The sequence below is a fragment of the Hydra vulgaris genome, chromosome 06 (assembly GCF_038396675.1).
Source record: "Hydra vulgaris chromosome 06, alternate assembly HydraT2T_AEP".
In the NCBI taxonomy this organism is placed as follows: Eukaryota; Metazoa; Cnidaria; class Hydrozoa; order Anthoathecata; family Hydridae; genus Hydra; species Hydra vulgaris.
The window spans coordinates 30,375,969-30,391,274 of NC_088925.1; the positions used below are offsets into that span (position 1 = coordinate 30,375,969).

The window sequence follows — 15,306 nt, forward strand, 5'->3', positions numbered from 1 at the left end:
TTTTTTAACCACCAGGAAAAAAATCTTCTTTGTGCTGTGATTAATAACACAGCAGCTTGTGATATGTTTAGGGTTTTTCATTCACACTCTTATGCTTTACAAAGTATAACACATATGTATAACAACATGCACAACATATTGGTATGACAAAACTGTTAACTTAAAAAATAAAAAATTGATGATATGGTTTTATGATTCATTACAAACAATTATTCCTGTTCTCAATGCCAGATGTACGCTCGTTCCTGGGAACTGTTTGTTTTAATAGGAATTAATCTAATAGCTTAGTATTCGGAACAGTCTGGAAAATCATGGAACAAGTACATCAGGCATACAAGTAGGGTCTTGCATAAAAACTCTCTGGATTTCCAATAGCGTAAATAATTAAAAACATATTTATCCGTTTAATCGTAAATGTCTTTTAACTTGTTCGTACATGCCTTTAGCTCAATAAACACATGAGTGTCTATTAAATTTAATATTATTTAATTAGATTTAGCATTTTTAAAACTGTACAAAGTGATTTTATTTAAAGTTTAGGGTACGCCTCAATTCTATTAATGTATACGTTTATTAAACGTTTCTTAAAAGTTTACAATTTAACTTATGTAAGTCAATTTTGTAAACGTTTAATCAAGGTTTAACAAAGGCATACATTAAAAGGCTTGAAATACAGATTTTAAATAAACTGTTTTTTTTTGTTTGCTAAACGTTTTATTCACGTTTTGTTCGACTTTGATTATGTATTGCCTCTGAAAGACTCTGTATCTCTGTATTTATTTGGAAAAAAGCAGGGGATATAGTCTCAGATGTGTTCGAGATATGGACGCATAGTAAGATCATGTCAACCAATTATTTATGCAGAAAAACAGAAACTTATTCAAAGTTTTGTCTAATAAAATGTATTTTAGTTAGATTTAAAAAACATAATGAAATGTATGTATGTAAAACATACAGTTATATGATATGTATGTAAAACATACAATATATGATAAAAAAGGTTTTTCTGATTTCATTCCAACTAGCTACTTTCGTGCTTGTTAGAGTGCTCAAAAAATAAAATTAAACTTGAAATTGGATTTCCTATCTCAAAACCATATATTTCAATAAATATTATGAATAAACTAAACAGTTTAACCCAAATACAGAATATCTGGCGACCAATACACTCAGCAAGTTTTTAAAAAATAAATTTGACCATCAAATAAAACTACTTGTCTTCAAAAATGATTTTAGAACAAACAATTTTATTTCAAAGTTCAAAAACGTTTTTATAAGGTTTCATAAATAATTAGTGGAGTTATGAAGTATTTGTGGAAAACCAGATTTTAGATATATATTGTGTGGTGCACAGGCGTTCAGATTTACGGAAAAAAGGTGATGAAAAGATTAGACCTTCTAAAACATCATTGGACCTTAACTAAAGACATCATTTTATGTGACAGGTGTTTTGTTGTAAATTTTGTATTTGAAGCTAAATATTTTCATTTTAAATTTGAAGTAAAACTTGAAACGATTTACATTTAACATAAATCAATGAATAATTTTTCTTAGTTTGAAAAATCAAATAAATGAGTATAAACAATTTTTGGAACGCTAACCTTCAATTTAAGCGAAATATAATTTCTAGCTGTAGCGATCTTTTTTTTAAGCCTTAGAATAATATTTTCTATATTTTGCTAACTTTTTTGTTGCAGGTTGCAAATTTTTTTGATCTGAAAAAAAACTTCTGCTTTTATGAGCATCTTATGAGCATCTCATTAACAAAATGTCAGGTAGGAATTTTATTACCTTCTGATAAGTTTAAAATAAATTTCACTAGACCAAGAAATTAAATTAAAAAAAAGCAGTGTTAATCAACTGCAACGTAAGACCAATTGCTGATAATATTTTAAAAGACACACTTAAAGATTTTGTTAACGAATTCCCCTTTTATAGACCAGAGGTTTGAATAATTCAGTTTAGAAAATGAGATAGACCAGCTGTAGACTGTTGCTGTGGAAAAAATACTCCATAGATTTTTAAACATTTACGGTTGTCAGGGTTCTAGGAAAAAATCCCTCGGAAAATATGTCCACGAAAAAATCCCCCTGGAAAAAATACCCCCCTTCCCCCAAATAAAAGTTAAAAAAAATAATGCTTTGAAATTAATAGATTGCCTGCCCAAACCAAAACCCTCAGTCAATGTAGCGGCACTCCTTTCATGTTCTACCTATTTGTCAGTCGATTTATGAAAAATGAAGGATTAAGGTTCTGTTTGTATTATAATACGTATGTATAAAATATTCATATTATAAACAACTATTATATCGATATATCGTTGGTTTAAAAAAAAAACACGCGGATAAGATGGATAAGAGACTCTTCTATACATTACCACTAAAAAATGTTTCATAACGCCTTTTTTCATTTTCGTCAAATGTCCAGTTTTGAAGCAATTCTGCCGCACTGTGCGGCGATTCACTTCAGAAATGCTGCGAGCTAATGACTTTGGCCACTGAGGCGTATTGTTTGATAAATGTTTTAACATTATTTAATAATGACTCAAGAAGACTTTTAACGGTTAGAGCCGGTACGCTCTAAACGTTCTTCAAACTAAAAAATGTTACTTTAAAATTAATAAATGTAGAGATCGATCACTTTAAATAGCAGCTAAAAAATATCAAAATTATCTAATAATATATTAATGTAATCCAGATGAAAAGTATTTAATCTTTAGAAATGTCTGTGTTTCGCTTTACCTTAATGAATTGCTTCAAATATATGTAAAATACAAAAATCGGATTGTCCATATTTCTTTGGAACAACTTATTATAATAATATGTTACAATTATTTGTTAATTTTTGATCTAATCGAGTAGTATTTATCAAGCCATATAAAAAAGTTGTGCCAAGGTACACATTTTTATTTTATTTGACGGATGAGGGGGAAAGGATAGAGAGAGAGGCCACAACCGTTATTTCTCTGGGGGGCCAGTATAACCCAAAGACGGGCCAGACCGTCGGCCCTACTTATATAACAAAATAATATTTCAAAAAATAGAGTTTACTAAATTGAATAATCTTGTTGCCCTTAAGAAAAAAAAAAAAGCATCTCATAACTAACAAAACTAATTTTGCCGATATATATTAAATGTAACATAATCTGGGAGTACTTCTACCAGACGATCTTAAAGTAAGCTATCAAGTCGAATCAGCAGTAGCAAGAGCCAACAGTAAACTTGGTAGACTAAAGAAAATATTTAGAATTTGTGGTCTCTTTTTGTGGAAAGTACTCTACAAAACCTATATAAGACCCCAGTTAGAATTTGCTATCCAGGCTTGGTCACCACACAAGGAAAGAGACATTACTATTCTAGAGTAAGTACAGCAAAAAGCCATTAAATAATCAAGGAAATAAAGCACTTGGCATATGAAGAAAGAATCCGTCATCTTGGCTTAACTACACTTAAAGAAAGGAGAGTTCGAGGTGATCTGATTTAAAAATTTAAACTTTCAAAAGGTATTGATCGCATCATTTTTGAGAACCCTCAAGTCTACGCACCATCGATTTCCAAATGTAGTTTGCGTGGACATTATTTTCGATTTAAACTTCAAATGGTAAAAAACTGCAAAGAAAGATTCAATTTCTTCACTAATCGTTTTGTCAATGTATGGGATACGTTACTTTTAGACGCCATAAGTGCTGAATCAGTCAAATCGTTCAAAGATAGTGTTTACAAATTGAAATTCAATATAGATGAAAGATCGGACATATGAGTGTTTTTTCTTTTAACATGGAAGTGCTTGGTGTAGCACTTTTTCATCAAAATATACAAATGTAATACATGCATATATAATTGATTTTTGATATACATAAACTCAAACTCAAAACTCATAATAAGATAATTACAATTAAAATAAATAAATATAGTAAAATTAAAAACAAAAACAAAACAAAAAAAGAATAAGTAAAGTTAACAACTGAAACATTGGCAAAAGTGCGAACTGGCATAAGTGCGAAGCGTTAGTTGGCATATATGCGCACTTATGCCATTTCGCACCTATGCCAGCTCGCACTTATGATAATGTTTCAAATTTATTCGGGGCACTTATGCCAATTTGCACTTATGCCAGTTTGTGCTTGTGTCAATTTTTGCAACTAGTTCTCACTTATAACAGTTTGCACTTATTCTGCCTCTCGTAAAATAAATCTTTTTGTGACGTCTTAAAAATTAAGCGCTAATACAAAGTTAATGTTTTTAAATAAAATTCACATAAACAACATCAAAAAGCAAATTAAATATTTTAAGAGATAGCGGTTCCAGCAAAACAAAAATAGTGCTACACGTACGTAAAATGCTAATTTCGTGCATGTAATGTCTTTAAGTATCTGTTTTTTATATAATAGATTGTTTACTTTCATTGAAAAATATGTTTTACTTTATTTAAAATAAAATTTGCTTAAAACTTTCAACTATTAATCTATTTCTAAGCAAATAACTAAAACTACATGAAAATTTCAGCATTAGGTAGAAATTTAAATAATCAAATTTAGCTTTAGGTGCCCGTACTTCAAAAAGAACTAGAAGACAAAATGGTCTTGTCAAAGAGCATCTCGGAAAAGCATTTAACTAGGAAGTTCACGCCTCCTTTCTCTCCAATGCACAGTGGGACAAAATCAAATTTTTTGTGCCAAAATTATTTTCGTAGTTTTTTTTATTAAAATAGTTATATTTATATATAAAATGCATAAATAAAGTAATAAACATGCAATTATATAATATAAAAAAAAATATTAAAAAAATTAATTATTTTGGTGAAAAATACGAAATATTTTTAATGGACAACTTTTATCAGTGTAAACATTAAAAATATTACTTTTTGATGCATGTATTTGTCTTAAAATAACTTTTTTAGATTTATATTTACAAAACTTATATATTATAACAGTAATGTAAGATTTTGTAGGTATTCTTTGTGTACAAAACATCTTTTTTACATGTTCAGTATTTCTCATCAACTGACCATTAACCGAAGACCAATCTTTTGTTATAACTTTTTTTATTGCAAAAAGTTGCAAAATATTTATGGCGCATGGCTATTTACATACATTTAGCATGAGATTTACATAGTCAAATGTTTGGAGGATAGTTTATCTGATACCTAATAGTAAAGGTTAGTAGCAAAAAAAATATCAAAAACTGTCTGTTATCGATGCATAAAAACTAATGATTACATTTACGTTAAATTATTTTTAAAAGCCTGAGCGAAAAAAACGTTGTTAATTGAAATAATATAGTTTAAAATGAAAGTCAATAAAGTTAATTTAAAAAAATAGTAGCGTAAGAAAGTTGATAAAAAAAAAAAAAAATGCAAAATAGCGTTTTGGAACACATGTCAAATTAACGTGTAAATAACCGCATAAAATTACGCTTAAATTAATATTTAACGTTTTTTAACTAGATATTTCCTCTAATGAACATGTCTTCACCATTATGACAAATTTTCACCGTGCAATGCTGATATTGATTTTTTGGTATTTTGGCAAACTCTGGCAAAATTCGGTTTTACTCGCAGGCAATAAAAAAGTCATCTATTTAAAAAGTCGCAGATAAAAAAATATTTAATTAATAAAACAAACTTTGAGTTTTAAGAGTTTGGCTCTTTGATAACAACTCCTGAACCCACAAGTACACGTTAGATTTGCAAAGTTAAACTGCTTAAAAGTTGTTATATAAGAACTTTTTTGGTTAAAATCAGGTTTCATCATTTTTTTTTTTTTTTTTTCTTCCTACCATTTAGCCGTACAAATATTTACAAGTTCCGTGTTTTATAATATATATAAAAATGGTAAGGACGAGAAGAAGATTTGTCACCAAGTCCCTTGTTTTTTCTAGACATTTATATAAATACGTTGTAACTAAAATTAAAAATTAAAAATGAGAGAAAAAAACAAAATGTTTCAAAGAAGTTTATATAAAATGCAAAATAGTTAAAGTCTTTTCAAAGTTGTTTTTAATAAAAGTTAAAGAAGTAATTTATTCTCAATAACATGAAGATTAACTTACGGTCATGCAATGCTATATATATTTAAATTTCAAAGTTATTCATTAAAGTAAAACTTTAATAAATCATTCAAGAAAACCAAAACCAACAGCAAAAAAAGAAAACATGAAAAATGAAAACATAAAGGTTAATTTATAATCAGAAGACACTACATATATACATATATATATATATATATATATATGAATATATATATATATATATATATATATATATATATATACACACACACACATACACACACATATATACATATACACACATATACACACCCATAAACATATACACACACACATATATATATATATATACATATATACGTATATACACGCACATATACAAACATACTTTTTCATAATATAATTGAATATAATGTATATAATTAAAGACTTTAGACCTTTCCATACAAACAAAGCATGCACTAATAGATAATTTTCAAATATAACATTTTTATAGATAGATTTAAAATTTTTTTTTCTGTTTTTTCATTATTTAAAAGTAATAGTTTTAGCTTTTGTTTAAACTGTTCAAGAGTTGTAAGTGTTTTAATATCATTTATAATTATCTTATTCCATACATTAGGTCCTCTAATAGTTATTGAGAACTTGATTGACTCATATATAGCTTTGGGTTGTACAAAGTTGTTAGTTGAATATTTAGCCATGTATTTGTATTGAATTTTATTAAATAATGGTTTGAAGATATTTGGTATTGTACTATTATTAGTTTTATACATAAAAATTAGCAGATGATTTATATTTATTTGGTACAAGTTTGATATTTTTAGATTGTTGAACAATGATCCAGAATGTGAGAAGCGGTGTGCGTTTGATAATAATCTAATTGCATGTTTTTGTTTGCTAAATAGCTTTTTTGTCTTTGTCTTATTGGTGCTGCACCAGGCAATGTTTGCATAATTCAGATAAGAATGAATAAATGAGTAATATATGTATTTCAAACATGATTGATCTAAGGTTTTGCTTTATAGAGTAATCCGATATTTTTAGAAATTTTATTTTCAATCATGTTTATGTTAAATTAAGCTTTAGTTAAATTAATTGTAAGTTTATTCATATTTAACCATTCGGTTAGTTTTATAAGTTCAATGTTGACCGTTTTAAATAATGTTGTTATATCTCAGTGGGCACAGTACGTTTTTAAAACGTTCTTTGGACGTTTTTATTAGGTTTAAACCTTATAAAAACGTCTAAAAAAAACGTTTTAAAAATGTACCGTGCCCACTGGGATCAGTGGCACGGTACGTTTTTAAAACGTTTCACTGTGAGAATGAAATAAATTTGTATCATCAGCAAATAAAATAGAATCTAGAATATTAGAAGCTTTGCTTAAATCATTAATATAGATTAAAAATAAAAGTGGTCCTAATATAGATCCTTTAGGAACGCCGCAAGTAATTGACATATTGTAATGAAATATATTGTTTTCTATTAGATAAGTAGCTTTTAAACCAAGCTATTTTTATATTTTTGATTCCGTAGTTTTCTAATTTTTAATTAAAATACTATGATCAACAGTGTCGAACGCCTTACTAAGATCTATGAAAACACCTAAGGTGAACTTGTTTTTGTCAAAACCTTGAAAAATAATCTGAATGAAATGAAGAATTGCGTGATCAGTAGAGTGCCCTGTTTTGAAGCCAAATTATTTGTTATAAAGAATATAATTTTTTTCTAAAAATGAGTATAATTTGTTATACATAATGCGTTCTAGTATTTTCGAGAAGTATGGAAGAATGGAAATAGGTCTATAGTTAGAAATGTTAGTATCATTTCCAGACTTAAAAACTGGTATTACCCTTGCAATTTTAAGTTTTTTTGGAAAGACTCCTTGTTTAAACGAAAGATTAAATATATGCAAAAGAACTTTTTTAATATAAAAAATACATTTAATTATAACATTACTTCTAACATTATCAAATCCTTGTGCTTTGTTTAATTTTAATGAACTCACAGCATCTAATAGTTCTTTTTCAGTTAACTCAGCATTTTCCATAATTGAATTGCTAGGAGTAAAGTTTTTTGGAAGACCATTTAGCTTAAGTGTTTTTTTCCAATTACTTCTTTGATGACTTGCCACGTTTTTTGAGTATCCTTTAAATTTTATTTTTTTATTTGAATAGTATAACTTCTTTGAAAGCTTTATAATTGAATCAAAGTGACCTTTATATTTTTTATACCTTAATTGATTTTCATAAGTTCTTTTTTATTTGAGAAACGCTTCATACAATCGTTTTTTTTTTTTTGATGATTTTATTATTCCTGGTGTAATCCAAGGGTTTATAAATCTTTTAGTTTTAATAATTTTTGTTACCACCGGGAAAGCTTTATCATAGTGTTTTTTGAATATTCGAAGGAAACTGTTATAAGCAGTATCTGTGGTTTGAATTTGTAGAATTTTATCCCAATTTTCAGAAAATAGAGAATTATTAAAAAGTTCCATAGAAATGTCATTATATATTCGATTTGCAATAATTATCTTTATTTGAGGGGTGTGTTCGACAACTTTATGCGCGATTATAAATATTGGGAAATGATCCGATATATCAGATATTATTATTCCAGTTTTTATTTTATTTTTTGTATATTCATTAATTATTATTTGATCAATTGAGGTTGCGCTATTCCTAGTAATTCGTGTTGGTTTAGTTATTGTTGGAATGAACCCATTTTGAAATATGATGTTCATAAAATTTTTTACATTTTTATTTGTGTAGTAATCAAGCGCATTATAATTAAAATCCCCAACAAAAAAGACACGTTTGTCACATAAAATTTTGTTTTTGATTAAATTTCTAAAGTGTTTTTCAAAAAATTTGTTATTGCCAGATGGCTGTCTGTACACAACATGTACAATGATGTTTTTAGTGATTTTATTTATAACTTCGATCGTTAATGATTCGCAATCATTACTAATTGCACTAAATTCTGTTAGCGGTTTAAAATTTAAAGAGTTGTGGATAAAAATACATACTCCTCCACCTATTGTCTCAGTATTTCTGACTTGATGAATAACTTTATAGTTTTGTAGTTGAAAATCATATCATAGATTTCATGACCTGCACTGGTCATGAAAAGAACAGGTCATCCAATAACATGTTATTGGTTGATTAAAAAAAAAGCCTTAATAGTGCGAATAACGCAAAACCTTATATTCAATACGTAAGAAAGGTCTAAATAATAAAAAAGTCGCAATAACTAGATTTAGAACAAAAATATTTAATTGTTTTGCTTGATTCAGATCCCTTTGATAGAAATATTTTAATCAAGGAATAAAAAAGTAAATTTAATTTATCTCGAAATTCATCAATAAAACTAAAATTTCATTAAAATTTTGATTTGTATTGGCGACTATGTAAAATTTTAAACCACTTCTAATCGCAACTAATCTGCTCTCTAGGTTGATTAAGTCAGATAATTTTGGCTCGGCTTAACTATTCCCAAAATATCCCTATTGGGTTTTTTTTGGACATCGCCGTAAATAAGCACCGTTATTTGTATAATTAAAGTGTATGCGCAATATGCGTTTCATGAAATTCGCCTTCAACACATTTTTATTAAAACTTGTTATACGATTTGTTGATTATCATTCAAATTACTTTAGTTTTTACTATCTTTAAAAACAATAGAAAATTAAATATGTTATCTAATCTTTTCTTTTTATATAATGGATTAAATCTCCATGAATTTAAATTTTATAAACTTAAAATATTTGTTTTGTTTTTTGTATTTAAATTATTTTATTTGTCTTTAATTAGTTTTAAATATTTACTTAAAAAATTTAGTTTCGTTCTCAAGTAATAATAATTTTTTTCTCACTAGTATTTTTTTTCTAGCTTTTAAAATAGATATTGATTATCTTAAACTAAAAGACATTTTGGACATTCTAAAATTTATAAAACAATTTTTAAGATAAAATCGTTACCTGACAAATATTTTATAATAAAACAACAATAAAAATAGATCATTGCCTTTTTACACCTTTCACCTTCAAAGTTTTTATAGTTTTGGTTGTTTTGTAAAGCTTTTGTATGTATACACGTACGTAATTTGTTTTTGAAAAAATAGTATTAAGTATTGAGGATAAAAATACGATTGATGCATTTAAAGTCCTATCTTTAATAATTAAAGTATTTCTAACGAATAATGACTTCAACAAGTAACGCAACTGATCCTTTACAAGAAAGTTCTGTTTCGGAAAGTACAGAATCAACTTTTGGAAGCGAAACTACAACTGAAACGAGTGAAACCGTAAAAAGAGCTAAGTATCAATCAAAAATCACTTCAAATAAAAAAAATAGTAATGCTGCAAAAAGGTACTTTAAAAATATTATCTAAAATAAAATTACGAAAAGTCACAAAAAGTAGCGAAATACCATATTTCTATTTTATGGATATATAATAAACAAAACTAATTATTTTATGGAAGGTATTTGGGTTTTTGAAATTTTTAAAACATTAACGCATCTGTGAGACGATCAATTTTTTATTTTTTTATTCGTTTATTATTGCACAAAGTATTGTCTCTTTAACTTACGTTTCGATCAATTGATTATTGAGGTCAATATCAATATGGATAATTAATAATAATCCTTTTACTTTAAAAAACAATTAGCAAATAAAAATTACGGTTTTCTGTTTATTAAGAGTTTATTTTTATTTTTTTGTTTACTCATTATTTAACACAGGATATTAAATACGAAAAAAAAAAAAGTAACTGGAGGCCATAGTGTCTTTTTGCTATTAAAACTTAAAATTTTCTCAATACTTAAAAAGATAAAAAGAAAATTAAAAGACTATAAAATTTATTTGATGAATAATAAATTTTTATGTAATAATTAATAAATATTTATTAAACACTATTTTTTAGAAGACTTTTTTAGCATTTTTTTAGCCACAGAACTGCACCCATCTCTTATCAAAATTTATTTTAATAAAAAAAAAGAAAGAAAGAAAAGAATTTTGAAATTTTGTTTAAAAAAATCCTCACAAAGCAATTTTTTTATTTACATAAAAGAATCTATGATGGAGTAAGGGGTGGGTGGTGGGGGTGGTAGCAATTTTTCAGTCACAGCAGTGCACCTACCCCTTATCAAAAATTGTTGAATTTAAATAAAAAAGGTTTGAAATTTATTATAAAAAGCTCCAAAATTATTTTCCAAAAAACTTTTTTTAGTTTAAAAAAGAATAGTTGATATGTGTGCTGAAGTAATACATGAACTATTGCTTAGTTGATGCATGTGCTGAAGATCCATGTTTATTTGAGTGTGTATATTTTCAGTGACATTTAGTGCATGTCCAAGTAAGTATTTGTTATGGCTTACTATACTAACAGGCTGAGTAAATTTAGAAAAACTCTAGGTTTTAGAAAAACTCTAGGCAAAAATTTTTTTTTAGAAGCAATCATTTTTTTGCGTTTCTAACAAAAAATAACTTCATGAAATGGTTAATTTAGCATAAAAGAAAAATGAGTTCATAAAATGATTTAGTATAAAAGGAAGATTTTTTAAACAATAGATTAAACTAATAAATAAACCTTCAAGATAAAAAAGTTGTATATCAAATGCAAACAGGTAGGTACCTTTTATTTGAAATATTAGGAACTCATTTCTAAAAGTGCTAATAATATGTTTACATATTATGATGTTCAAAAAGTTTATAAAAAATAACAGATCTATTGAGTCCATGCATCTTTACAATAGTATTTTTTTTCTTTTTGAAAATACTTAAGATAGTATATATTTTTAAAACAATTATTGCTTGCAAGTTTTATTAGATTAACAAAGTCATATAAAAAAATGTTATAGTTATGCTATATGAAGATAAAACATTCCGAAAAATTTTTGGTTTACTTTATATTGTTGCAAAGAATAGCATAAAGAGAACTGCTGCAATCATTTAGAGTATTCAATCATATTGAAAATTTGAAAAAAAGCACTATTTTTTTGCAAAATTTTACAATATTTCACTGATAACTTATTTTTTGTGTTAACAGATATATCATAAATTTATTTTTGTTATTATATTTAAGTTTATTTTCAAATTGCAATATGAGCAGTTTTGTTTTTATGTACTAACTTAAATAAAAATTTAAAGTAACTTAAAAAGCAACAAATTACTGATAATAACAAATACTTTAATAAAGAACAACTTAAAAAATTATTAATTAAAAATAAACTAAAAAATATTAATAATGCACTTTTTATTCTCAAATTATTTTTTAATTAAGTAATGTTTAAAGTAAGACATGTTTAAAGTGGGACAAACAAAATTACTTATACTGTGTTTTAAAAAAACTAATTTATGTTTAATCATTTCTTGTTTTAAAAATAAACACTTTGAAATACCTAGTTGTCTAATATCAGCCCACAGCTCTGAAAGCTTTTTTTTCTTTTCGAGCTTTTTCAGTTCAAAAGGAAAAAAAATATGGAAAAAGAATTAAAGTATGGAAATGATTAAATTTTTTTAGATGACAGCTAAAAAATTAATTTAACAGTTTGGCTGATAGTATTGGGACTGACACATAGATTGCACATAGATTATTGTTTCCATATAGTTTTCACTAGTACCAACCTTGAAAAATGAAACAGATAAATTTGACCAAAATTGTACGATTCTTTCGTGAGTTATATGTGTTTGAGTGAAGCTACTTTTGTTATTGCTAAAAAAATGGAAAAAAATAAATTTCTTGTGTTAATAAAAGATTTTTTAATAGAAAAAAATACCGTTCAAACAAAAACTTGGTTTAATGAATGTTATCTGGACTATTGTCTGATAAAAACAACGGTTTGTCAATGGTTTGCTGATTTACTTCATAACGGTCGTGTGAGCACAAATGATCCCGAATGCAGTGGATGCTCAAAAAAGGTTGTTACTGATGAAAGCATCATATAAATCCAAAGTGTTTGTTATTTTCAGCAACAAAATTTGATAAGGCAAAGCAAAAAAAGTAGCAGTTTTAAGTCGACATTAAAAAGAATGATTTTCCTATATTTTTTTTATTTTTTTTTTAAAGATATAAGGAGAATATAAATGGTTATCTGTTTGTAAAATATATTTGTATAATTTTAATGTAACAAGAATATATTGTCCCTATTTGAAATTGTCTATGTAATGCATGCGTATACTTTTATGTATAACTTTTTTTATTATGTAATTATATTTAATTATTTATTGTTGTACGCATGTTAAGCTTATTTGGATAAGGTGTTCACTTCATACATGGAATGTCCATGGCTCGAATTCCACATCATCCAAAAATGTTATTTGTTTTTCTACACTCTCTTTTGGTTAACTATGTTATTAGTGGTATAAACGTAAACAATTATGAACAGTTATTGTTAACAATTGCATTACAATAAATAATAATGATTATTAATAATTGTTCACCAAGAATATAGTGGACCAAAAAGTAGGGGGCAGACAGGGTGGCGCAAGTAGGTGTCACATTGCTATTACAATTTTTGCTAACCAAAAAAAAATAGGTCCTCGTTTTTGAAAATTTGCCAACTGCCTAGTCAACATTTGCTGACTGAATGCCTATATTTGCTGACTGACTTGTCTAAAGGGTCTATATTTGCTGACTGACTTGTTTAAAAAGATCAAATTTCCTGACTAAATGAACAGTAAATTCATTGATGGGTGGGGTTCACACACACAACACCCCCCGCCCTTTAGGGCTAGGTAGAACTAAATGCACTGAGCCAAATGTTAAAAAGCAACAGGTATCCAAAATTAAATACACTAAAAGATCAGGGATAAAAAGTACACAAGAATAGAAAGGTAATATGAAACAATTAAGGCAATGTGAAAAATGTGTAGATGGCATGGCTTAATTAAAGCTTAAAAACCTTACTTAGAAAGTACACTGAAAGGCTTAAATAGTATAAGAAATCTAAATGTGAAGAGATGCATATCATATATAAACGTACAACAAAAAGATTTTTATATTCAAAAAAGAAAAGATATATGGTTACAACGCAAATATATGACTAGCGGTATTTAAAAGAAAAAAAATTCAAAAGAATTGCTGTTGGTGGGATTTGAACTCTAGACTATTTGTGTATGAAGTAAACAACTTATCCAATTAAGCTAAATGTGCGTATACTCATGGGCAAATAAATATTATATAATAACAAAAGTTATACATAAAATTATATGCATGCATTACATAGACGTTTTCATATAGGGACAAAATATACTTGTTACATTAAAATTAAACAAATATATTTTACAAACAGATAGCAATTTATATTTTTGCTTTCCTCCTTAAATAAAAACAAATAAAGTATAGGAAAATCATTCTTTCTAATGTCGACTTGAAACTGTTTTTTTTTTTTTTGCTTTGTGTTATCAAATTTTGTTGCTGAAAATAACAACTATTCTAAAGAAATAAAAACATTACACAAATTATTTAAATTATTTTTTATTTTTTATGTTTTTTTCTATTTAAATTTTTAATAATTTCCTATTTGACCAAGCTGCCTAAAATAAAATGGCTTATATATATATATATATATATATATATATATATATATATATATATATATATATATATATATATATATATATATATTCCATACACTCCAGAGTTAAATCAACAGTCAGCTAAGTAGACTACATGTGGCGGCCTCATTTGAAGCAGAAAAAGTGTTGTTTTACCAAGAAAATATGTCAGGATAAAATCTCTCTAAAAAACAACTCATCAAATCTGTAAGCTGTTCTAGATGTGATGTCTTACATGAAAGAAGCTTTAAATAACTTAGTATATCTTTGTTATTTGCTTCAAGACTTTCCTCAGATAAGTTGCTATGGCCATAACCATTAAGAATGATTAATTCAGTTGGCTAGTACAAGATTCTGTGCAGAGCGTAGTTAATTTGTGCCAATGGCGTATTTGTAATAATACTAAGTGAAACATTATAACATAACTCTTGAAATTTGTCAATTATAATTTAACAAGAATCTTTAAAAAAATATAATATTAATATGAGAATGTAGCAATAAAATGCTATCTTTGTACATAGGAGTGCATAAATCTTTTATGGAATAAATTCTATAATAAAAAATCCTGTAGAGATATGATCACTATAGGATCATAGGTTGTTGGAGATGTCCTTCCTTTATCACCAAAATTGCAACACATCTAAATATAGTCCAGTGTTTTTCTCAACTCTAAATCTATTGGTTACTAAAAGTATTGGTTTAAAAATATGTAACACATATGCTCTTTTATCAGATT

General features: G+C 26.6%; 1 protein-coding gene across 2 annotated transcripts in view; it reads left to right on the forward strand.

Annotated features, from left to right (window-relative positions):
* The first annotated feature begins 10,125 nt into the window (after window positions 1-10,125).
* The window catches only part of LOC100212093 (ubiquitin-conjugating enzyme E2 E1), a 29,707-nt gene continuing 24,526 nt past the window's right edge, over window positions 10,126-15,306 (forward strand). The window contains exon 1 of one of the 2 annotated variants that reach the window (XM_065799829.1): window positions 10,126-10,381. In XM_065799829.1, coding sequence (XP_065655901.1) covers window positions 10,212-10,381 — 170 coding nt within the window. In that variant the 5' untranslated portion in view covers window positions 10,126-10,211. The remainder of the gene's footprint in view (window positions 10,382-15,306) is intronic. The other variant, XM_065799828.1, reaches the window with a different exon arrangement.